General features: G+C 41.0%; 1 protein-coding gene across 1 annotated transcript in view; it reads right to left on the bottom strand.

Annotated features, from left to right (window-relative positions):
• LOC126267972 (odorant receptor 43a-like) overlaps positions 1-26,953 on the bottom strand; it is a 62,557-nt gene that overhangs the window by 26,486 nt on the left and 9,118 nt on the right. The window contains exon 3 of the mRNA XM_049973320.1: positions 21,121-21,222. Within this exon, the coding sequence (XP_049829277.1) occupies positions 21,121-21,222 (102 nt within the window). The remainder of the gene's footprint in view (positions 1-21,120; positions 21,223-26,953) is intronic.

Below are 26,953 nucleotides of genomic sequence, written 5' to 3'. Positions count from 1 at the left end.
CGGCTTCTACCAGTTTTTCCATTCGTTTGAAAAGAATTCATGTTAGTGCTTTGCAACCATGACTTATTAAAATGATAGTTCGGTAATTTCAGACCTGTCAACACCTGCTTTCTTTGGGATTGGAATTATTATATTATCTTGAAGTCGGAAGGTATTTAGCCTGTCTCATACATCTTGCTCTCCAGATGGAAGCTTTGTCACGACTGGCTCTCTCAAGGCTGCTAGTAGTTCTAATGGAATGTTGTCTACTCCCGTAGCCTTGTTCCGACTTAGGTCTCTCAGTGCTCTGTTAAATCTTCACGCAGTAACATATCTCCCACTTCATCTTCATCTGCGTCCTCTTCCATTTCCATAATATTGCCCACAAGTACATCGCCCTTGTACAGACCCTCTATATACTTCCTCCACCTTTTTGCTTTCCCTCCGTTGCTTAGGATTAGTTTTCCATCTGAGCTCTTGATATTCATACAGGTGGTTATCTTTTCTCTCTCCCAAATACCCTCCTTCTTCTACTGTATTTCTTTCTCCTGTTCTTGTCAACCGTTCCCTAATGCTTGCTCTGAAACTCTCTACAACCTCTGGTTTTTTCAGTTTATCCAGGTCTGATGTCCTAAAAATCCCTACCTTTTTGCAGTTTCTTCAATTTTAATCTACAGTTCATAACAAATAAATTGTGGTCAAGGTCCACATCTGCCCCTGGAAATGTCTTACAACTTAAAACCTGGTTCCTAAATCTCTGTCTTACCATTATACAATATATGTGAAACCTTCCACTGTCTCCAGGCCTCTTCCACCTATACAACCTTCTTTCATGATTCTTAAACCAAGTGTTAGTTATGATTACGTAATGGTCTTTGTAAAATTCTACCAGGTGGCTCCCTCCTTCATTCCTTCCCCCCCCCCCCCCACCCAGTCCCTATTCACCTATTACTTTTCCTTCTCTTCCTTTTCCTACCATCGAATTCCAGTCCCCTTAACTATCTGAATAATTTATTTTATCGCATCATACATTTCTTCAATCTCTTCATCATATGCGGAGCTAGTCAGCATATAAACTATTACCACTGTGATAGACGTGGGCTTCGTGTTTATCTTGGCTACAATAATGCGTTCATTATGCTATTCGTAGAAGCTTATCCGCGTTCCCATTTTCTTATTCATTATTATACCTACTCTTGTATTACCGTTATTTGACGTCGTATCTATAACGCTGCATTCACGTGACCAGAAGTCTTGTTGTTTCTGCCACCAATTTTCACAAATTCCCACTATATATAACTTTAACCTATCCATATCCCTTTTTAACATTTTTAATGACACTATAAGGACGGGCCCACACTGGGCGTAGGCTACGCAGAGTATGCCAGCGCACCGCGGGGCGGGGGAAACCGTACGACATAGAATGTCCTCACATAGAGAGATAATTCCATAACCACTATTGGGCAGTATTTACTTCTCAAGCAAGGGCTTAACACGTAGATTTCGTTTCAGCGTCTGATGAGGAAATGGAAATGTGATTCATTGTGTCACACTTCGAAAAGGAAGAAACCAAAATGTGAAGCAGATTCATGATCAAGGGAAAAACTCATGGCTAATTCTCTTAGACGTCTGAGTTTTCTGATATGAACCACGTCCAGATTGGAGCCAATTGCACAAGGTTCACGAGATTGCAACGTCCAAATATCTATCGGCAATGAAAGAAAAACTGTCTGCATATTGAGGTAAGTTTCTCAAGCCAGACAAACAGCTGAATCCGCTTTTGGAATACGAGGATCACGATTTCGAATTTTCAAAGAACCATTTAACATTAAAATTGGAAGTGTTGACAAAGACGACAAGGCGACATGAATGTCACGCCACTGCTTCATAAGTACTCTAATAGTTGACAACAATACGCGTGATAAGACTAACATAATGCCTGAGAATCACCTACTTCCATTCATTTATGACAATAGTAGGAGTGCTTTCGTTGTGAGATATAAGAATATAGAGCACTTGAAAGCGGTTAGAAGTGTCCTTTGGAAAACAGATAGAATTTAGACACAATAAAATCTAGAATAACTGTTGCACATCGTTACGAAAGTGACAAAAAAGATGCCTTTAAGCGCGAGTAGGACTCCCGCACCGAGGGTTCCATAAAAACTTAGTTATGAATGTAGACAGTTCATCTGTCCCTGGAATCGATTTTTGTTTGCTATCGATACCGGTGGTGGCATGATACTGGTCCCAGTAGTTTCAAGATTTTTGAGAGTACTATAATTTTAAGTTTTATGTTTAAACGTTTATAGAAATTTCGATTTCGCTATTATAATTTTGATTAATTTTACTCATTTCGTAGTTATATTCACATGATATGCAGAGTAGGAATTGCAGATGCATTGACTTCGCCCGCACTCGTCCATGTTGCAATTACTGGTTTGATTTGATGGAAATCGCTTGAGAAAAAACAGTACAACCAGTCATAAGACAATTGTTGTTACGCAATGTCGAGTTGTTCTGTGGAACTCTTCGATGGATATTTTGTGGGATATCGGAAACTCATCCCAAATAATGGAAGTGGATATTACTTTCCTTGGAAGCATTGGTGATGCCGTACATGTCGTAGGCATAGGCGGTCAGCGCGGTATCCAGGCGACCTTACACCTACACTCCTGGAAATTGAAATAAGAACACCGTGAATTCATTGTCCCAGGAAGGGGAAACTTTATTGACACATTCCTGGGGTCAGATACATCACATGATCACACTGACAGAACCACAGGCACATAGACACAGGCAACAGAGCATGCACAATGTCGGCACTAGTACAGTGTATATCCACCTTTCGCAGCAATGCAGGCTGCTATTCTCCCATGGAGACGATCGTAGAGATGCTGGATGTAGTCCTGTGAAACGGCTTGCCATGCCATTTCCACCTGGCGCCTCAGTTGGACCAGCGTTCGTGCTGGACGTGCAGACCGCGTGAGACGACGCTTCATCCAGTCCCAAACATGCTCAATGGGGGACAGATCCGGAGATCTTGCTGGCCAAGGTAGTTGACTTACACCTTCTAGAGCACGTTGGGTGGCACGGGATACATGCGGACGTGCATTGTCCTGTTGGAACAGCAAGTTCCCTTGCCGGTCTAGGAATGGTAGAACGATGGGTTCGATGACGGTTTGGATGTACCGTGCACTATTCGGTGTCCCCTCGACGATCACCAGAGGTGTACGGCCAGTGTAGGAGATCGCTCCCCACACCATGATGCCGGGTGTTGGCCCTGTGTGCCTCGGTCGTATGCAGTCCTGATTGTGGCGCTCACCTGCACGGCGCCAAACACGCATACGACCATCATTGGCACCAAGGCAGAAGCGACTCTCATCGCTGAAGACGACACGTCTCCATTCGTCCCTCCATTCACGCCTGTCGCGACACCACTGGAGGCGGGCTGCACGATGTTGGGGCGTGAGCGGAAGACGGCCTAACGGTGTGCGGGATCGTAGCCCGGCTTCATGGAGACGGTTCCGAATGGTCCTCGCCGATACCCCAGGGGCAACAGTGTCCCTAATTTGCTGGGAAGTGGCGGTGCGGTTCCCTGCGACACTGCGTAGGATCCTACGGTCTTGGCGTGCATCCGTGCGTCGCTGCGGTCCGGTCCCAGGTCGACGGGCACGTGCACCTTCCGCCGACCACTGGCGACAACATCGATGTACTGTGGAGACCTCACGCTCCACGTGTTGAGCAATTCGGCGGTACGTCCACCCGGCCTCCCGCATGCCCACTATACGCCCTCGCTCAAAGTCCGTCAACTGCACATACGGTTCACGTCCACGCTGTCGCGGCATGCTACCAGTGTTAAAGACTGCGATGGAGCTCCGTATGCCACGGCAAACTGGCTGACACTGTCGGCGGCGGTGCACAAATGCTGCACAGCTAGCGCCATTCGACGGTCAACACCGCTTTTCCTTGTGTGTCCGCTGTGCCGTGCGTGTGATCATTGCTTGTACAGCCCTCTCGCAGTGTCCGGAGCAAGTATGGTGGGTCTGACACACCGGTGTCAATGTGTTCTTTTTTCCATTTCCAGGAGTGTATCACTGCTAGATGCCAAAGGCATCGGTTTCACAAAGGTAGAGGAATTCATTTCATCGTAGCTTAGACAGTTAGCACGAAGTACTTGTCAATTGTATACACAAACCTTCCTCGTTAATCACTCCACTTACTACTGAAAACCAGATCAAAATCTCAACAGTAGTTCCTGCGGGTTTTGACACGTTACAAGTGTAATGTAACATTCTAATGGCAAAAAGGTATTTTTTGTGATATAGTTACAGTTTAACAATTTTTGGTTTTATTTCCTTTACCTGTAATGTGAAACTCAGCTTTTCCCCTAATTTCATAATTCTATGTCATCGGGAAGTTTCCTATTGGTTTTGATCAGAGATATTGTAAGTATCAAAATATGTAACATATATGGCCGATCTTTTGACTACGTTGGCATAGAATCTTCGCTTTTTCACGCCGTTAAGGAACCATCGACCTTAGAATGAGACTCAAACTTCAACTTGATAGTCTACCTGTTCCTGAGAAGAAAAGGTTTTAACCGATAGACAAAGAGGCAGACAGATGGATAACAAATGACAAAACCTTTTTTTTCCTGTAATATAATTACAAATCAAAAATTTTAGGATATTTTTCCTTACCTGCACTGTGAAACGTTGCTTCTTGTCAAATTTCACGATTCTATTCAATTTCTCAATGTGCCATTTCTTTACCTGTTGTCTTTTCTTAATATCCTTAATCTTGTACTAATATCTGCTATGAGTTAAATATCGTCTGTATCAGCATTTGCATTTGCAATGGTTTTTACCATCTTAATTGTGTTATTCAATCTCTGATTGATTATAAAGAAGTCTATTTGCTATCTGTCAATATCGCTCAGTGCTTTCCAGGTGTATATTCTTTGCTATTGGTACTTAAATCGACTATTGGCAATCTGGAGATCAAATCGTTCACAGAATACAATCAGTGTTTTTCCCCTTTGGTCTTTTCCAGGCCACAGATTCCAGATATGTTGTTTCTTCTTCTCTTTCCCCGTATATGAGAGTGTACCATATAATTCTCAACAAGGATACATTTTACAAGTAGATCTTCAATATCCTGAGAGTATTCACGATTTTCATTCCGATATATCATTAAGCCCCGAAAAAATGACAGCACTATGTAACAGTACCAAATCAAATAAATTAATTTCTACTTTGTATAACAAGAGAACTATGTTACTCGTTACAGTTATCTGAAACAGTGTTGTCATCATAAATTCGTATTAAAAAGATTTTTGGAATTTTGTCATTTAGACATGTTCCATGGCTGAAGCCACACATTGAGACTCATCCACAGAAATTTATCATTGTAAGCAATTCTTTTGGAAAGAATTTTTTCAGACCTATGAAAAGTAGTTCGTTTGTCAAAATTCTATAAAATATACGAAAGAAGAGAGACATAAAACCGGTGGTATCCTGGCAAGGTAGATATGGAATAACTGTACACTAGTGGAAATCATCATAAAGGCTGGATTCCGACGAAAGTAATTTGGAATGTCCGAAGCAAAACGTATCGAATTTATTACGAAGTAGTAGATACATATAAGACATAAGCAATGATGGCAGAATTACATAGTTTCTTTCAAAACAGGACTAACAAAATAAGGGGTCCGCATTTCCTGCATGGAAATTGGTATGAAGACATTGGCGCTCGTGTTGTATTATTGCATTATTAGTGCTTTTTCGAACCTCCTTTCTTCCTAAATACCTCCAAAATTCTCTTCTGCTTGATTTTGTTAGGGTTTGTAGTTCTTGAACTGAACTTGACGCCCACTCTTATCGTATCGCTCTTTTCAGGTCACATGTGGCCTCCAGCTGCCTTCCATAGTAATAAACACACCTTGAAAGTGTTCCACAAAGATTTTCCACTGGGTTTAGATCCGAGCTTCGTGTAGGCCAGGGCAATGTATAGATATAATTATATTAAAACCACTTTTTGGTTGTAGCAAAAACATGCACAGACGTATTGAAACATTCGATTTCTGTCCCCTAGGTTCTCATAATTCTGATCAGTTCTGTCTCTAGCATCTCAGTGTACATGTTAGAGTTCATTTTTGTGTTCAGCCAAGCAATGCGTGATTTAGCTTTAGCGCAGAACGTTGCCAAAATCAAAACTCTTCCACCAATGTCGGTTCATTCTTACCTTATGCTTCAGATCATGCCAATTGTACTGAAATCCATCCAGCCCATATGAATTAAACCTTTTCCCTTCACTGAAGATCACTTTATCCCGTTCTGAATTCCATGACATACGTTTCTCGGCAAACTCCGACACAGCCTGTTTATGTCTGGGTTTCAGTGCTGGTTTCTGCAGTCTATCTTGATTGATAGATATCTGTCATGTGACAAAATTTGTCGTACATGTCCAGCAGTCACTGGCCACCGTAAATCGGCAGAAAGTTGAGAACAACTATGGTTTGTGACCCTTACTTTGAACAAAAGTAACCGTTTTAATGCGTCAGATAATTTTCTACTTTTGGCCATATTTTCTGTTCTGTCCATTCCGTGCACCCAGTCTAACGAAGTTACAAATAACTGTACTTGAATGGTTCAACTTCTTGGTGATTTGACGATTAGAGTATTCCATTTGGCTGTATGCACCGATTTTTACTTTTGAATTGTATGATAATTGTTTTCCTTGTGGCATTGTGTCAATCTTGGTTCATGTATCACTAATGATACATGTTCCCTGGGCGCAGTAAAGGCATGTGCACACGTACTGACACAGCACAGAGCCGACAGTCTTTAGACCAGGGTCCATGCTCCGCCATCTGAATCGTTGATGTTTCGTTATAGATTGTACTTCTGACGTCAAATGCGATACCATTCGACTGCATTTGTCGGTATGCTGGATCTCGTACTATTGCACGTACATTGTACTTAAGTGTTCCAATCGACAATGTTAATTTCCCTATGAATACTCATGCCTTTATACTGAATTCAACTACTGTATTGGTTGAAATACCTAATTTTCAAAGGAGCGTTATTTTGAAAAAAAAACTAGTTGGTAGTAAATTAAACAGACTTAACGTAGTATTTCATAAGCAAATAGCGGTAGGAATGGCTGTTTTAGATTTTATGAAGACACATCGTACAGCCCTTCATTACGGCTGCAAACGAAACAAGTTTCCAGCAATGCAATGAAAACGGTTTGATCTAAGAAGGATTCCGCTTACAGTTGGTAAAACTGTTGTTTTATTGATACATAATCGGTTTGGCGGCCTAAAGCTTCATCATGAGGTGCAACAGTGTTACAAGTTCATAAGTGTACCCATCAATCCTAGTCAAGATCCGTTATTCAGTGAATATGGTCTACTTTATATTTGCGAACAGAGGCCCGTCTCAGGCGACTGTGCGGACCGCTTGTACCCTTCCCAACGCCGGGTTGCCCTACCGTCACACCGTTGCAGGCAAATCTTGAAACAAGTGACCCTTCGTCTGCAAATATAAAATAAACAATATTCACCGGGTAATATATTTTGACTAGGAGCCATGGGTACATATACGACCTTTCAACATTTTTGCACCTAATGATGCGGCCTTCGACCGCCAAACCTGTTACGTATCAATAAAATAAGAATTTTAACAGCTGTCAGCGGAATTCTTAGTTCATGCCTTTCAACAACTGCGGATGCCCTGAAATTAAAATACTCTGATAATTAAAACGGTGTTACACAGACAACGAAAATTTAATTTATCATATTAAAACTTCAACTAATTACGATGCTATCAGAGATGAGAAGTATCATATTCGTACATCGCTTGATAGTTCAATATTCTCTGTAAAAATACATACAACATTCCACTTGTAAGATAAAAGAGATTCGATGTTTGAAAAAAGTGTGAACCTGTTAGTGACCTAGTCAGTCTACGAGATACTATGTATACATCGAGATTGAATGAGGATGCACAAGGTGCGGCGCAAACGGTACACAGCACACTTTTGTTGAAGATCATCACCGGCAACGTGTGTTTCATTCTAATGTTGAAACAGTTGTATCACATGTTATTCAATCCGAGTGCCATTTAGCTTCAGATGTTAAACAGAACAAGCTACATTTATCAGCGTAAGACGCTTGTTTATCAGTTATAAATCTTCTGACTGGTTTGATGTAGCCCGCCACGAATTTATCTCCTACTCTAACCTCTGCATCAAAGAGTAGCACTTGCACTCTACGACTTCGATCATTAGTGGATATGATCCAATCTCTGTCTTCGCCTACAGTTTTTAAAATCTATAGTTGCTTCTAGTACCATGGACGTTATTCCATGATATTTTGACACATGTCCTATCATTCTGTCTCTTCTGCTTGTCGGTGTTTTCCATTTGTTCCCTTTTTCTGAGGAGAACCTCCTCACTCCTCATCTTATCAGTCCACCTAATTTTCAACATGCTTCTGTAGCACCTCATCTCAAACACCAGGATTCTTTTCTGTTCCGGTTTTCCCACTGTCCATGTTTCACTACCATACAGTGCTGTCTCCAAAAGTACATGGTGAGACATTGTTCCTCAATTTAAGGACTAAGTCTGATACCAGAAGAGTTCGCTTGGACAGGAACATTCCTGCCACTTCTCTTTTTCCGGTTTACTATGTAACGGGACAACCTCCTCCAGCATTACTTTTCCTCAAGAGTATTTGTCGGCACAGTATTATTTTTTAAATTTTGGGCAGGTCAATATTATCTCAGTTGCTTTTCTGAAAACTTTTATGTAATTGTATACACAGTATGTTATATTTCAAGCTAAAATTTGTGAAAATGAATTACTTTATAAAATGTTTTAGTCTCGATGTTATAATCGATAAGTACTGGTTCTATATTTACAGTTAAAATTATTCTTTTAAAAACATTTGAAATTGCTAATTATTGGCACACTTAAAATTTCTGTTATTAATTACACAATACTGTACTGATTTCAATGTTTATTTCTGGATTCATATATGAAATAATAATTGAAACTAGTAATGTAGCAGTGTGATGTCCGGAATTAAAAAAAAAAAAGGAGGGTCGTAATTTTTTTGTTTTTGTTTTTGTTGAAAGGAAAGAAAGAAAAAAGGGTGAATAAAGGTGAAGGGAAGTGGTTCTATTTTTACTGGAATGAACTTATTGATGGACATCACAAAAATTTATTTTACCCATATTTTTTTTTTTTACTCATCGAAGAAGACAACACAACACATATAAAAGAATATAGAACAAGAATAATAAAGAACACATATTATCCACAGAATGATCGTTTCACAAGACTCGACTGACTCTTAAGACTGAACAAGACTCGACTGACTCTACTCTCTCTCTGGACCACAGCCTCTTCACGTCCCTCTGGACCAGAGATCAACTGTGATTATCACGCCGATTATTTAATTAATCGTACAGCCGCTGGGCGCGCGCTTGGCGCGTCATTTAAATGGGGTTAAACGCACACCGCGAGAGGCGTGGGCTAGCGGTGTCTTACAGGTATCGCCACAGCAGAAACCGGCAAAAATTGATTTGTTAAGAAAAATTGTAAACCCTTTGGAGTTTGGTTATTATCCGCAAAGTGGGGAGTCGTAAGCATGCCTTTGATGTTATTGGACGTATTTTTGTAATTTGTGCGAACAATGTAATTTCGGCTTTGTTAATGGGAAAAATCAAAAGACTGTATGATATACTAAAATGTGAGAAAATATATTAGCTTAAAAACAAAAATTCTGCAGCAACAAATTTATTTCGTTCAATTCAACCGTGAGGACATAAAATGTGAGAGTTTCAGCTTCAAGAATCAGAAGAATTAGACAGGAGGAACTGGAGCAAACTCAACATGACAAGGTAAGTAAACTAGAAAATTTATTGTAATCCTCGCTCCTCTCAAATTTTTCATTGCTTATTGTGGACAATAGCTGCAAGTAGGAAGGAGGGGGTAGATCACAACTCTGAATTCATATTCTGTACTCATTAGACTGTTTATTACATTCAACATAGCCTGCAATACTTCTTCATTATCACTGCGGACTGCAATGTCATTAGCGAGTCTTATCATTGATGCCCTTTCACGTGAATTTCAATCGCATTCTTGAATTTTACTTTTACTTACATCATGGCTTGTCGATGTATATATATAGAACAGTAAGGGCGAAAGACTGAATCCCTGTCTTACACCTATTTAACCGTGTGCCTCGTTCTTGGTCTTTCAGTCTTATATTACACTCTGGTTCTAGTTTATATCGTGTATTACGCAGCTTCCACTATAGCTTACTCCTAGTTTCCTCAGATTTCACAGTTCACATTTTGCTCCGCTGTTTCTAGATCGACAGATCCCATGAACGTGTCCTGCTTTTCCTTCAGTTTTGCTTGCATTATCATGCGTAGCGTCAGAACTGCTTCTCTGGTGCCTTTGTATTTCCTGAAGCCAAACTGATCGTCACCTAACGGATCCTGAGTATTTTCCCGTTCTTCTGTATATTATTCTTGCCAGCAACTTGGATGCTGCCTGTACGATAGTTCTCGGACATATCTGCTGTTGCCATCTTTGGAACTGTGCGGATGATATTCTTCCGAAAGTCTGATGGTAGGCTGCCAGTCTGATAGATTCTATACACCAACCCGAACGGTCACTAGGATGCCCCTTCCCCCATTAATTTTAGAAATTCCGATGGAATGTTATCTATCCCATCTGCCTTATTTGGTTTCAGGTCTTCCAGCACTCTAGCAAATTTTGATTCTAAAACTGGATCCCGTATGTCCGTCATATCGACTCCAATTTCGTTTTCTATAATGTCATCAGACAAGTTCACCCTCTCATAGAGGCCTTCAGTGCACTTTCGACACCTATCTGTTCTCTCTTCGCAATTCTCATTGTACTCTTAATGTTACCACTTTCGCTCTTTATTTCTATGAGGGTTGTGTTGACTTCTATATATGCTGATTCAGTCCTTCCGACGATAATTTCTTTTTCGATTTATTCACATTTTTTCTACAACCATTCAGCCTTCGCTGCCCTACTCTCTCTATTTATTTCATTCGTAAGTGGTTTTTACTGCTGTGTGCCTTGTCTTTCCCCGAACATTTTTGTACTTCATTCTTTCGTCGATCAGTTGACGTATTTCTTCAATTACCCAAGGTTTCTCTACATTTACCTTCGTAGTATTTATCTTTGTTTTTCCAAATCTGTGATTTCTTTTTAGAGATGTCTAGTCCTCTTCAGCTGAACTGCTCACTGTGTTATTCCTCATTACAGACCTACATCTTTTGGGATCTTCAAATTGGCCTCAGGCTTCCTCAGTACTTCAGTACCCACTTCCTTCTACGTTAATTCTTCTGAGCGATTCACTTAAGCTTCACTCCACTCTTCAACATTACTAATTTGTGATCGGAGTCTTCATCTTCATCTGGGTACGCCTTACAAATCAATATCTGCTTTCGGAATCTTTGCCTGACCATCATGTAATACAGCTGGAATCTTTCCTTGTCTCTGAGTCTTTTTCAAGTACACCTCCTTCCCTTGCGATTGCTGAACAGAGTATTCGCTATTACCATCTGAAATTAATTGTAGAACTCAATTAGTCTTCCTTCTTTCTCATTCCTACTGCGAAGCCCATATTCTCCATCAACCCTTTCCTCTGTTTCCTCCACAGCAAGCGCGTTCCAGTTCTCCAAAATTATTAGATTTTCATTTCCCTTAAAATAATGAATGACTTTTCAGTATCCTCATATCTTTTCTCTATCTCTTCATCTTCTGTTTGCGACGACGGCAGGTATACCTAAATCACTGCTGTAGATGTTGGTTTGCTGTCGCATCTGATGAGAACCACCCTATCACTGAACTGTTCAAAGTAGCTCACCTCTGTCCTACGTTCCTATACATAATGAATCCTACAGGCATTATATCATTTTCTGCTGCTATTGATATTACCCTAGATTCGTCTGACCAGAAATCCCTATCTTCCTTCTATTTCACATCACTGCCTCCCACTATATCTAGATTGAGCTTTAACATTTCCCTTGTCAGATCTTCTAGCTTGCCTCAGTCTTGTGACAAGTCGTACTTCAGCTCCTAGAATATTATCCCTTTGTTCGTTATTTCATCTTTACCGTCTGCTTTTATTTCTTTATTTCTAGATAATGGGAATACCTTACCTTTAGGTCACTACCACCTGAAAGTTGGTGATGACGAGAGACGTTATTGTGTACTAGTGAATCCGTCGCAATTGCTAAATCTTTCTCTGGATTGGATATACGCCCCAATGTCCTCCCCCCCCCCCCCTCCCCGTCTCACTGTCCGTCCCCTCTGCCCCCTCTCTCTGTCCATCCATCACCTTCTCCTCCTCTCTCGTTATCGATCTCCTCCTTCCGAATTTCTATATCCAAATCCTCCCCCCGCCCCCTCGGTTCATCTCCTCTTTCCTCCTTTTTCTGACCTTGAGTCTTGTTTATTATTATTGCAAACAAAACATGAATGTGAACTGAAACCGCTTAAAATGAATGGGTAAATCATTTGGAACGACTGGTGTACAGGATATGAGAGAGAGCTCTTCAGCTACTGAGTGTGTTTGGATAGTAGCTCTCCCGTAGTTTCAGTTTCAGTCTGTGAACAGGTAGGATTTTAAAGCTTCGGACGATTCAGATTCCGTAGGCGTACTCTAATCATAAACCAGTGAGTCACTACTTGCCTATTTTTTGTTAAAACTGATTGCGAGGCAGAAAACACACTGTAATGTAAAAAGTAGGAATGTATATTGGAGAAACAATTTATCTTATGGTTTAAATTCCCTGCTAGTTTATTTACAACGACTGATAGGTAGAGACAAACCGCACATTTTCATAGAACAACACAGCATTTTCTTTCTCGCGGTCAGTTTTAACAGACAACGTTTATATTATCTACGCAATGTATTCTAAGTAGGTAGGTACTATGTGAACGTGTATATGCGTGTGAGAGTCGGGATAGAGCTATGCAACAATTTGAGGTGCGTTATTCAAAACTTTCCGAGATCTTTGTTAACCTATGTGAACGTGTATAGGCGTGTGAGAGTCGGGATAGAGCTATGCAACAATTTGGGGTGAGTTATTCGAAACTTTCCGAGATCTTTGTTAACATTGTTTCCCTTTAGTTGGGCAAAGTGTGGTCAGAACCGGTCCGAGAAGCTTGTAAGGGTTCTGCAGGGTAGCCTTATATAGGCCACACCGTCAACTGAAAGGGCCCCTTGAATTTACACGCTAAACGGGTTGATCCCCCCATGAACCAAGGACCTTGCCGTTGGTGGGGAGGCTTGCGTGCCTCAACGATACAGATAGCCATACCGTAGGGGCAACCACAGGAATAACAATTGGGTTTAGCCTGTGAAACCACAGGGCACTTAGGATGTCCCTTAGGTTAAGAGTCGCTCGCTCGCTCGTAGGGGCAACCACAACGGAGGGGTATCTGTTGAGAGGCCAGACAAACTTGTGGTTCCTGAAGAGGGGCAGCAGCCTTTTCAGTAGTTGATTGACTGATCTGGCACTGTAACACTAACCAAAATGGCCTTGCTGTTATGGTACTGCGAACGGCTGAAAGCAAGGAGAAACTACAGCCATAATTTTTCTCGAGGGCATGCAGTTTTATTGTGTGATTAAATTATGATGGCGTCCTCTTGGGTAAAATATTCCGGAGGTAAAATAGTCCTCCATTCGGATCTCCGGGCGGGGACTACTCAAGAGGGCGTCGTTATCAAGAGAAAGAAAACTGGCGTTCTACGGATCGGAGCGTGGAATATCAGATCCCTTAATCGGGCAGGTAGGTTAGAAAATTTAAAAAGGGAAATGGATAGGTTACTGTTAGATATAGCAGGAATTAGTGAAGTTCGGTGGCAGGAGGAACAAGACTTCTGGTCAGGTGAATACAGGGTTATAAATAAAAAATCGAATAGGGGTAATGCACGAGTAGGTTTAATAATGAATAGGAAAATAGGAGTGCGGGTAAGCTACTACAAACAGCATAGTGAACGCATTATTGTGGCCAAGATAGTCACGAAGCCCACGCCAACTACAGTAGTACAAGTTTATCCGCCAACTAGCTCTGCAGATAATGAAGAAATTGAGGAGATGTATGATGAGATAAAGGAAATTATTCAGGTAGTGAAGGGAGATGAAAATTTAATAGACATGGGTGACTGGAATTCGACAGTAGGAAAAGGAAGAGAAGGAGTAGTAGGTGAATATGTATTGGGGTTAAGAAATGAAAGAGGAAGCCGCCTGGTAGAATTTTGCACAGAGCATAACTCAATCATGGTTCAAGAATCATGAAAGAAGGTTGTATACATGGAAGAACCCTGGAGATTCTAAAAGGTTTCAGATAGATTATATAATGGTAAGACAGAGATTTAGGAACCAGGTTTTAAATTGTAAGACATATCCAGGTGCAGATGTGGATTCTAACCACAATCTATTGGTTATGAACTGTACATTAAAACTAAAGAAACTGCAAAAAGGTGCGAATTTAAGGAGACGGGACCTGGATAAACTGACTAAACCAGTGGTTGTACAGAGTTCCAGGGAGAGCATAAGGGAACAATTGACAGGAATGGGGGAAAGAAATACAGTAGAAGAAGAATGGGTAGCTTTGAGGAATGAAATAGTGACGTCAGCAGAGAATCACATAGGTAAAAAGACGAGGTCTAGTAGAAATCCTAGGGCAACAGAAGAGATACTGAATTTACTTGATGAAAGGAGAAAATACAAAAATGTAGTAAGTGAAGCAGGCAAAAAGGAATACAAACGTCTCAAAAATGAGATCGTCAGGAAGTGCAAAATGGCTAAGCTGGGATGGCTAGAGGACAAATGTAAGAATGTAGAGGCTTAACTCACGAGGGGTAAAATAGATACTGCCTACAGGAAAATTAAAGAGACCTTTGGAGAAAAGAGAACCACTTGTATGAATATCAAGAGCTCAGATGGAAACCCATTTCTAAGCAAAGACGGGAAAGCAGAAAGGTGGAAGGAGTATATAGAGGGTCTATACAGGGGCAATGTTCTTGAAGACAATATTATGGAAATGGAAGAGGAGGTAGATGAAGATGAAATGGGAGATACGATACTGCGTGAAGAGTTTGACAGAGCAATGAAAGACCTAAGTCGAAACAAGGCCCCGGGAGTAGACAACATACCATTAGAACTACTGACAGCCTTGGGAGAGACAGGCCTAACAAAACTCTACCATCTGGTGAGTAAGATGTATGAGACAGGCGAAATTCCCTCAGACTTCAAGAAGAATGTAGTAATTCCAATCACAAAGAAAGCAGGTGTTGACAGATGTGAAATTACCGAACTATCAGTTTAATAAGTCATAGCTGCAAAATACTAACACGAATTCCTTACAGACGAATGGAAAAACTGGTAGAAGCTCGCCTCGCTGAAGATCAGTTTGGATTCCGTAGAAATGTTGGAACACGTGAGGCAATACTGACCCTACGACTTGTCTTAGAAGAAAGATTAAGGAAAGGCAAACCTAAGTTTTTAGCATTTGTAGACTTACAGAAAGCTTTTGACAACGTTGACTGGAATACTCAAATTCTGAAGGTGACAGGGGTAAAATATAGGGAGCGAACGGCTATTTACAATTTGTACAGAAACCAGGTGGCAGTTATAAGAGTTGAGGAGCATGAAAGGGAAGCAGTGGTTGGGAAGGGAGGGAGACAGGGTTGTAGCCTCTCCCCGATGCTATTCAATCTGTATATTGAGAAACAGTAAAGGAAACAAAAGAAAAGTTCGGAGTAGGTATTAAAATCCCTGGAGAAGAAATAAAAACTTTGAGGTTCGCCGATGACATTGTAATTCTGTCAGAGACAGCAAAGGACTTGGAAGAGGAGTTGAACGGAATGTACAGTATCTTGAAAGGAGGGTATAAGATGAACATCAACAAAAGCAAAACGGGAATAATGGAATGTAGTCGAATTAAATCGGGTGATGCTGAGGGAATTAGATTAGGAAATGAGACACTTAAAGTAGTAAACGAGTTTTGCTATTTGGGGAGCAAAATAACTCACGATGGTCGAAGTAGAGAGGATATAAAATGTAGACTGGCAATGGCAAGGAAAGCGTAGCTAAAGAAGAGAAATTTAAGTGTCAGGAAGTCGTTTCTGAAAGTATTTGTATGGGGTGTAGCCATGTATGGAAGTGAAACATGGACCATAAATAGTTTAGACAAGAAGAGAATAGAAGCTTTCGAAATGTGGTGCTACAGAAGAATGCTGAAGATTAGATGGGTAGATCACATAACTAATGAGGAGGTATTGAATAGAACTGGGGAGAAGAGGAGTTTGTGGCACAACTTGATTGGAAGAAGGGATCGGCTGGTAGGACATATTCTGAGGCATCAAGGGATCACTGGAGGGCAGCGTGGAAGGTAAAAATCGTAGAGGGAGACCAAGAGATGAATATACTAAGCAGATTCAGAAGGATGTAGGCTGCAGTAGGTACTGGGAGATGAAGTAGCTTGCACAGGATAGAGTAGCATGGAGAGCTGCATCAAACCAGTCTCAGGACTGAAGACCACAACAACAACAACAACAACGGGTTGATTAGCTAACTTCAATGCTAATTTACTCGGAAACGACGCAACATAACGTTTTTTCCTTAACAATTATTTCTCAGCAAAGGCTACCCTGCAAAATCCTTACAAGCTTTTCAGACTGATTCTGACCACACTATGCACATATAAAAGGAAACATAGGCTTACATAGCCCTATCACCGACACTCACACGCCTGTACACGTTCACATTGTACCTACCTACATTGCGTACATTGCTTAAATAATATAAACGTTTGCTGTTAAAGCTATGTGACCAACAGCTGGTCACATAGCATAGATGATAGCGCACGAGACTTGTCAGCACTTCGCTCGGATTAGACCCTTCCTACCGTCCCAAGTGCACTTTTTGTATTACTCTCTTGTTCCCTTTTAGGAAACCAAACGAACCTTCTAATCCACTTTTTGTATCGTTCTCTTACTCCGTTTTAGAAAACCAAACTATGAACACGTTCGGTCACACCATCAACTGAAAGGGCCCCTTGAATTTACACGCGTAACGGGTTGATTAGCTAACTTCAATGCTAATTAACTCGGAAACGACGCAACATAACGTTTTTTCCTTAACAACTATTTCTCAGCAAAGGCTACCCTGCAAAATCCTTACAAGCTTTTCAGACTGATTCTGACCACACTATGCACATATAAAAGGAAACATAGGCTTACATAGCGCTATCACCGACACTCACACGCCTGTACACGTTCACATTGTACCTACCTACATTGCGTACATTGCTTAAATAATATAAACGTTTGCTGTTAAAGCTATGTGACCAACAGCTGGTCACATAGCATAGATGATAGCGCACGAGACTTGTCAGCACTTCGCTCGGATTAGACCCTTCCTACCGTCCCAAGTGCACTTTTTGTATTACTCTCTTGTTCCCTTTTAGGAAACCAAACGAACCTTCTAATCCACTTTTTGTATCGTTCTCTTACTCCGTTTTAGAAAACCAAACTATGAACACGTTCGGTCACACCATCAACTGAAAGGGCCCCTTGAATTTACACGCGTAACGGGTTGATTAGCTAACTTCAATGCTAATTAACTCGGAAACGACGCAACATAACGTTTTTTTTCTTAACAATTGTTTTTCAGCAAAGGTTACCCTGCAAAACCCTTACAACCTTTTCAGACTGGCTCTGACCACACCATGCACATATAAAAGGAAACAATGTTAACAAAGATCTCGGAAAGTTTTTTACTAACTCAACTCCAATCGTTACATATCTCTGCCACCGACACTCACACGCCTATATAAGGCTGCCCTGTAGAACCCTTACAAACTTTTCGGACTGGTTCTGACCACACTATGCACATGTAAAAGGAAACAATGCTGCATTTGACTCAGTTATCATGTTGTAAATCCATGTGTGTCGTCCTAGAGGTGTATTTAGTAGGACAGCATACTCCAGATGGCTGATTTTTGGTGTTTTTTCGGCCAGCTTTATTTCAGCGCAGGCAAATTCACATGCAGAGTGATTGAGGTGTAACGCAGACATTCTCAGAACACGAGGCCGTGACCCATAAGTTGTACCAGCTCGTTTCCAGTGGATGTTATTTCTTGTTGATGCCTTTCTTTTGGGGTTAAAGCGTTGGGTTTTGGAAATTAGGGTTCGATAAAAGATGTCGGTAGTGCTGTGTTCTAACTGGCTATCTTCCCAGGTGTATTGAACGTGTATGTTTACAGTGTGTAGTGTTGCCAATTCTTAGTCTAAGAAAAATCCCCCAAACATATAACAACTACTGTGCACACACAAACACAAAACAGTAACACTCATAACGTAACTAAGAGAAAGAAATGGTACAGTGTGAAATAGAAACACAAAATAACACTCATTGTACAAATATGTTAAGAAACTAGGATTACAGACCGTTTACAGACCTAGAAACACACTCCGGTCATATTTACAAACAGCAACAGAAAACCAAATATAGTTGATGGAGTAGGTATTTCAAGTTGGAAGATCAAAAACGCAAATCAGCGTATCAATGACTGGAAGAAATTTCAAAACTAGGGATAAGGAACATACAAGAAGATGGAAGTATGGAAATGTCCATTCTACCTTCACTTAACACTTGATAAAACATGAGCATGAAACATCTAACCTGGAACAGGACATGAAAGTTGTTTGTTAGAGTGAACGATTATAACAAAAAAACTCCTGACATTACAGGAAAATTTCTTTGTACAATGAGCCCTGACATTGAACAAGAAGGTGATTACTGACCAAGTCAAAATAAACAATCAATTGTTGATCATGTTAGCCACTAAAACATACAACATAAACAGATAAAATAATAATATAACATTTCTCGACTCTTGCCTCTCTCTCTCTCTCTCTCTCTCTCTCTCTCTCTCTCTCTCACACACACACACACACACACACACACACGAAATATTTACTCCACCACACAAAGAATAACACAAACACTCACATGACATCATGCCCACACGTAACACAACTCACACACACTTGACAAATGAACAAATATCATGCTACACACAAGCACAACATCACACACAAAAGACAAATGATAACACGCGATGACAGTTGGCAACACTACACTGTATAAATGCACACATTCAGTGGAAAGTGGAAATGAAATGTTGAAATAAGAGTGGTCGAAAAAACGCCGAAAATCGGCCATCTGGTGTATGCAGACCAACTAAACACACCTCAAGAACGACGCACGTGGACTGACGTAATCAGAAATCGTAACACCAAAAGACAATTTAATCTCACGAAATTGTGTTCCAAAAGTTTTTTCTAGCCTGAAAAAACAATAAAATAAAGAGAGAAAACTCAACATAGTAAAATTTTTGTTAAGTACTATGCAATGTAAGCCAACGGCTTTGTCGCAGTAGTTACACCGGTTCCCGTGAGATCACTGAAGTTCAGCGCTGTCGGGCGTGGCCGGCACTTGTATTGGTGACCATCCAGCCGCCATGCGCTATTGCCATTTTTTGGGGTGCACTCAGCCTCGTGATGCCAACTGCGGAGTTACTCGACCGAATAGTGGCGGCTCCGGTCAAAGAAAACCATCATAACAATTGGGAGAGCGGAGTGTTGACCACACGCCCCTCCTATCCGCATCCTCAACTGAGGATGGCACGGCGGTCGGATGGTCCAAATGGGCCACTTGTGGCCTGAAGACGGAGTGCATGCAATGTAAAACAAACGTGTATTACAGGCCACAGAAGGTGCTTCATAAATAAAAGAAACGAAACGCATATGGCAGAAAACAAACTCCCTTTCATTTAGTTGCAAAGACAGAATACACCTCCGTGAATTTTAAACATACATTTGATGGAAGTAAAGAACATACATCGCTGCAGCAGTATTAAACATTTTAAATGATGTTGAACTGAGTAATATGCAATGTTTCTAGTTGTTTAAGAGCAGATGATTTCATAATAACATCATTTTTCGGTCAGTCTGTGCTCATAACATCTGAAGATTTCTATGAATATGCCCTTACAGTAGTGAAGAATGGGAAAGTCTGATGTTTTCGATGAGGAATATGGTAAATGGATTTAATCGGACTGCCTGAATCAGCTTTTTCACACTGCTTTCACAGATACAGGTTAAGTACATCTGTAAAGGGAATCTTAAAATTTTATTGTAGTTTGGTGTAGATAAATAACCCATTCTACTTCTACTTACTGCATGTATAAACAAAATGCAAACAACTTGTAATTTTCAGTGTTTGAATGTGTGTGATATAGAGCATAATTTGTATGACGAGTCTTGTAAGTTATGATAAAGAGTTTGAAAGTATAACGTCAGTTAGTAGGATAAAAGTAATTAATGATTCGTTTTATTTACGGAAAGGTGCGTGTAATTACTTATGAAAACTGTGAACGAAACAGCATCGTCGTTGTTGATCAGTAACTTCCGTTGGGAGAACATACTCGTATTTCTACTGGAACGCTTATTAAGAGGTTTCCCTGAACGGTGAGAACGTTTTAGATTTATTCGGAAATGCAATGTAGCAATGGCAACTTCAATATAAAAGTGGAATACACTTAACTTTTAATACAATCATGTTGAGCCTAGGCATTCTTAGGAAGTGTGTTAAACTCAATAGGTCAATCACACGAAGTAATATGATTTGCACTGGTATTCTTTCAAAGCGGCATTTTACCATTCGAAACGTTTGTAAAGCAGGAAACAGCTGCTCATATTAGACGACATTCTCAGGTTCAGTTAGCAGTGAAGCAGTTTGTTGCAGTAAGGCATCCAAACTCTTAAACTTTTTGGATTTCCTGCCACCAATATCTCACATTTTGGGAATTTCCTGCCATCGTCATATTGGATGTTTAGGTGACTGCAGCGCCAAATAGCGGCAGGTATGCGGACCTTGGCATAGGCATTCTGTTCGAGGTCATATTCAACACTGACTTTCGCCTCTTATTTTAGTGGCAACGCCTCTCGTAGATTTAAAAGTGTTTGAGCCGCGAAATAGAGGATGAAAAGCAAGTGATTGGCCTCACCTGTTCACGCACGCTGTGAGCCCCGAGGCAGTAGAGCAACAACTGCGTGCTGACTACAGGCGCGCTCACCAAAATCTTGAGCAGGGATTCACTTTCAGCGCTCTGTGAACAAATCACCTTCCCATCACTTTTTCTTCGTATGTCATTCTGACAACAATCTTTTAGAACGCACAAGAAGGATACAGATAGCTAAAAATATGGAAAATCAAAGTGAAACTCGGTATGAGTATAAAACAATTTTTTTAAAATTAACTACGACGTTTAGTCATAAATCATTGATCATCAGTACGAAAAATTGAAATTACGTAATTAATATTTTGTTTGTCTGCAAGTATATGTCTGCAGCCTCGGTACACATTAACATAGTTGCGCCACAATACCGCAGCACGCCGCTAGATGAGCTACAGCAGCTCACTTATAAAGTGCAGTATCGTACAGCAGTTTATTTTTCAGCATTTGAAGAACAACGCTACAGCAATCCACGCTGAGGTGGTGGGAGTGCACAATAACAATGTAGCATCATATGACGCCGCGCGCCATTAGCCGAGTGGTCAAGGCGCTGCAGTCATGGACTGTGCGGCTGATCCCGGCAGAGGTCCGAGTCCTCCCTCGGGCACTGGTGTGTGTGTTTGTCCTTAGGATAATTTAGGTTAAGTAGTGTGTAGGCTTAGGGACTGATAACCTTGGCAAATAAGTCCCATGAGATTTCACCCACCTTTGAACAATGTAGCATCCTATGATACGGTGATCAGGTGGTGCAGACGCCTGTACTCTGTTCAGACATCTCTGAATGATGAAGAACGAAGTAGTAGACCATCTCTCTCTGAATTACTGGGAATCGTAAAAGGTTCTGGTGCTCGAAGACCAGCGGGTCGCTTCTGAGAAAAAAAAACTCAGTCATGGATCTTGCACGACACTTTGAAAATGCTTAAAATTGTAACCTGCAGGGTTCCGCGAATGCTCACACCCCTACAAATCAAGGCAACGGCGGAAAAGCAGCTGTATTAGTCCCGAAACGATTTGGGAGGCTGTCAAGAGCTGCTGGAAGCTTTGAGCACTGCAACGCCCGTCCTCATTCTGAACAGGACACGATCATATATGCTGTCTCTTTGGGCTGTCTAATTCCGTCTCATCTCTCGTATTCTCTTCGAGTGATAGTCTGTGACTTCTCCCAGTTTCTTTGGATGAAGAAACAATGGCCTGGCAGCATTTTCAGGAAAACTACCTGATGATTTTCGAGGAGGAACGTTCCCTGAAGAACCAAATTACAGACTTTTACAAACAAGGTCTCCGCCAAGTCAACCATCGTTGAGAAGATGTGAGAGTAACCAGACGACAACTAACAAGATGACCAATTTTCCCGGTTGTCGCTTGGTTGAAACCTTATGATCACATCTCTCACATTTGGCAGTTCTGCTGATACTTCACGTGTGCTACGAATGGACTGAGTTATGAACGCAGAAATGCACTTTATGCCAAAGATTTTAGTACAATATTTGATTTTTTTTCTACTCCAACTTCCTTTGATGTCCGCCTCAGTTCATACAGGACTTGGACAGAAGCGTGGAAACACCTCGATACAGTAAATGAATATTTGAAAATAAACGCAGGTGCTAACCGAGCCTGCAGGTTGCGCTGTTGTATCTGGCCACGAACGGCACTCGTGCAGTGTGCTCGATACACTGTAAGTGACCGTCGTGGTCGGAATAATGTTCTGCGTTACTGTGAGGGCTTTGTGTAGGAGCTAAATGACTTTCAACTCGAGCACATTGTAGGTGTTCATATGGTGAATGCTTCTATAACCGAAGGAGCCGACGTGTTTAGAGAGGCACCGAACCGAAGATTTATACGACGTACAGGGATACTAGGAAAACGTCATCCGCAAAGTCACAGCACACTCGAAACTCTGTGTCGAGTGATCGTGTCAGACGGTTATTGAGAGGGATGTGACGAAAAATAAGTGAATGTTAGATGCTAAAGTCACTGCAAAACTGAATGCACTCGCGAACCATGTCAGCACCAAAACAACATGAAGGGAGCTCCGCAAGCAGCGATTTGCATGGTGAGCTGGAATTTCAAAACCACTCATGAACGATTGGAAAGTACGCACCAGGAAAACGTGGTGCCGAAGCCATAAAACCTGTACTATCAAGCAATGGAAGGACGTCATGACTGTTTATTGAATTTAAAGGCATGAAACTGCGACCAGTCACTTTTTTTGAATGATTATTTATTGTTCCATGAACAGGATTTAGAACATTTTCAGGTTGACCTTCAGGTGGTTTTCCGGAAGTTACATATCTGTTTAGATGAAAGAGCTTTGTTTCACACGGTTTCCAACTTCTGCCCAAGTAGACGTCCCAGGAACGAAACATGATTTTCGGCAGCCAGATCGTGATATGCCATGGACCCATGGTTAATCTGCAAGGTCGCATTCCTGCCATGGATTATGTGAACATTTTGGTTGATCCTGTGGTACAATGTTTGTTACACAGTGGTGCTGCCATGTTCTAAGATGATGCGGTCTTTGTTCATACGGCCCGTATCCTTCAGAAACCGTTTTGTGAGCACATGGATGAACTGTCGCATATTCCCTGACAACTACAGTCACCAGATCTCAATATTATTGGGTCTTTCTTGAATACCTTGCGGAGAAGCTTGCACTGGAACCATTTTAAATGGTATCGGGTTCCTTACACAGTGTTAGGCGTGGTAATATATTGTATTTTTGATGCTTCCACAGTTTTGCCCATCCGCTGTATTTGGGATGTAGACGAGCTAGCTCTCGATTTTCGTGGTAAATTTTTGAATCCATGGAATGTTAGATAATTTCATACTTCGACTGCGTTTCACATTATACACTGACCTGTTTTTAGAGTGTTGTCAGCGATGATAATGTCAGTTGTCTTCAGTAGTGAGAGATTAGAAAAAAAAAGACAAAGCTGTCTTCAATCTGAAGGCTGATTTGAACACCATAATGCTTTATTAGGTATGGTCCTAGTGGAGGTGTCTTCCTCGTACCTTTGATCTGACTAAACCAATTAGTTATAGGAGAATCTACACTTTTAAGTGGACGCCAAACGACGTCGAAACTTGGTATTTTTTTCGTTGAGTAGTCGTTTCTCTGGTGAAAGAAGAGATTAGTATTAGGAAGAGCCCCAAGCCTGGCTAAGAACTGCTCATCGCGTCTACGAATATATTGCCAGATATCTGCTTAGAATGAGCCACAAGATCCACAGTCGCCAAGCTAGTCTTGATTCAGCTTCAACTGAATGGTACAGCCGATTGTTGTTCGACGCATTGTTTTATATCTTTATTTCTGTTGAATATTTCATCCCTTAGTTAAAGAAATAGTGAGGTATTTACACCAGAAAGCAACTAAAGTTACTTCAAGAGTGGGCTCTATCTTTGGCTGACAGACTGAGCGATGTGGATTGCTGGTCAAGTCACTGGATTCGTATTCTGGAGGACTGATCTTCCAATAACCAACCAAATTAAAAATTTTCGTTACTTGCTTAAATCGATTAAGGCGAGTGCCATAATAGTTCCTTTGAAAAGGAGACAGCCGATTTCCTTCTTTCCGCTTCTCTTACCTAAGCTAGAGCTTCGATTTTAGTGACATTGGCGTTTACGGGACATTAAGATTCAATCATCTTCGCTCCAAATTTAAGCAGTATTCCTCACGCTTTCTCTGGGTCTTGTTGACTGTGAAGGTGCTGACATCTTCTAGCTTACGTCCACGCAAATGGTTTCAATAAAATTTGTGATAACTCCTATAATTACACGTAGTGTTTTTCTTGTTTTTACCTGTGTGGGTGCGTAACGTATCTGAGTATAAATTACACAGAATTTGGGGCAAATTCAGGGGAAATTCATCTATCTACTCACCTTCGTGACTTATACCTTTTCAAACGTTTTCTGAATATGATATCGAGTCATAATGTAACAAACTATACTGGAGAAACAAGTGTTTCGGCCACGTTTACATTTGCCTCCTTCCGGGTCTAACCTGAAGACCTGGAAGGAGGTCACTGTAACCTTGGCCGAAACGTTGGTTTCTCCAGTATAGTTTTTTTGCATTATGACGCGATACCGTATTCAGAAATCTTTTATGTCAACCGACTCTGCTGCGAAAATCTACACAGTTTTCATACCGATTTGTACATCTAAAGTTCATTTGCCTAGGGAAGTCGTACGCCTAACATTTGATCGATATTTACAAGGGGACTTCAAAAAGTAAGTTACAATTATTGTGATAGGGCAAATAACTTTTATTGAAAGCTACACTACACTTCAATGTGACACAGATAAGCGACACAATTTTTCCACACTGTAAGCAAGTTTCGGTAAACAATGGCCGCAAATTTATTCCTTGACGATAGAAATTCACTCTTTGATCACGGAGCTATTCAAAAATCGTTGTTTAATTTCCCTCATAGTAGGACAATGTCTTTCACGATGGAAATCATATGGTGTAAGATTCATCATCCACGTCTGTGTGGCCACAGTCAAATTGTTGGCACCATTTCGCTACGGCTGGGCGTGACATTGCATTTGGTCCATACACCACCAGAATTTAACAGTGCATCTTTGTGCAAGTCAGGGTTTTGCTATAAATAATCGTACTGTTCCGCGTACTTCAACTCTGGAGCAGGTTTCCAGTTACCGCGCTATTTCCCTCCTGCACTGCGTTGTACCTGTTATCGATACCGCAGCAGAATTGTGTTTTGCAGGAAACACAGAACGTGCACTCTGTTTTGACAATGGACCATTCTGGACTTAGCGTGGGACGACATGTGTAACTTACTTTCTGAAAGACATACGTATCTTTGGGACGAGCAGCCTGTCCTATTTCTTGGCTTCGCTAACATTAGTATCAATGTAATGACACTCTTTTACTGACAACATTACGGCCATCTCTCTCAAAACCGAAAGTGGCGAAATATGGAGCGTCAAAGACTTCTTTTGACTCAAATGCATAACCGCATTATATTCTCCATATAATCGATATTCTCTAAGCGACGCTACAAGATTTACTTAAACTTACACCACTGTCGAATTATTATTTTGTGCGGTAATGCTTGTCTACGACATGTGTACTCTGATCTGCGACCACAAACATAAATTTGGACAACCCTTAAACTTTTTCTTGCAGTTAAACAACTGTGATGTGCCACTACGTAGCTTTAGCTGCCATGGTACACCGTAACTAGCGTTCTTACCACTTATTTCATAATGTCTCTGACAAGGGAGCCCTTTCGTGCGAAGTCGCAAGTTCAGTCTTTAGTAACGCTCATTTGAAAGTTTTTTGTTAGCAAATAAGACAGGAAATATATTTACTAACTTCCAGCATGCTGGAATAGCGTTGGTCAGAAATTTCTGTTAATCAGTAGAACGAAAAACCAGTCCAAAGTTGAAAATTTTATTTTTTTATTCACTTGTGTCGGGCCGAGACCCATTTTCAAATCGTCAGCCCGAAACTAGTCATCGAGCGAATAGAAAAGTAAAATTTGCAACCTTGGACTGGTGTTTCGTTCTACAGTGGATATGTATTAGCTGCTAATGGATCACTGTGTCTGGGGAGGGCAAACAGAAAATGAGTGGCAGGGAGCTGCAGAGATCAATCTTCTATTGGATCTGTGTATTACATTTCACAAAATGGACATCGTCAGCATTCAAGAAATGTTCAGAACTAACTGTTAACTTGCACAACGAACGCCGAATGAAAAATGGTGCAGTGCAATGACCACAAAGGTTCGCACCATCAAGATCGAAGGCGAACTTGTCGGGAGTTACTGAACGTGCAGGATGTTCAGCTAGGTATTCACTCTTA

Source organism: Schistocerca gregaria, chromosome 4 (assembly GCF_023897955.1).
Source record: "Schistocerca gregaria isolate iqSchGreg1 chromosome 4, iqSchGreg1.2, whole genome shotgun sequence".
NCBI classification, from domain to species: domain Eukaryota; kingdom Metazoa; phylum Arthropoda; class Insecta; order Orthoptera; family Acrididae; genus Schistocerca; species Schistocerca gregaria.
Note: the sequence above shows the minus strand (reverse complement) of the source record. Positions and strands in the feature narration are given on the sequence as shown.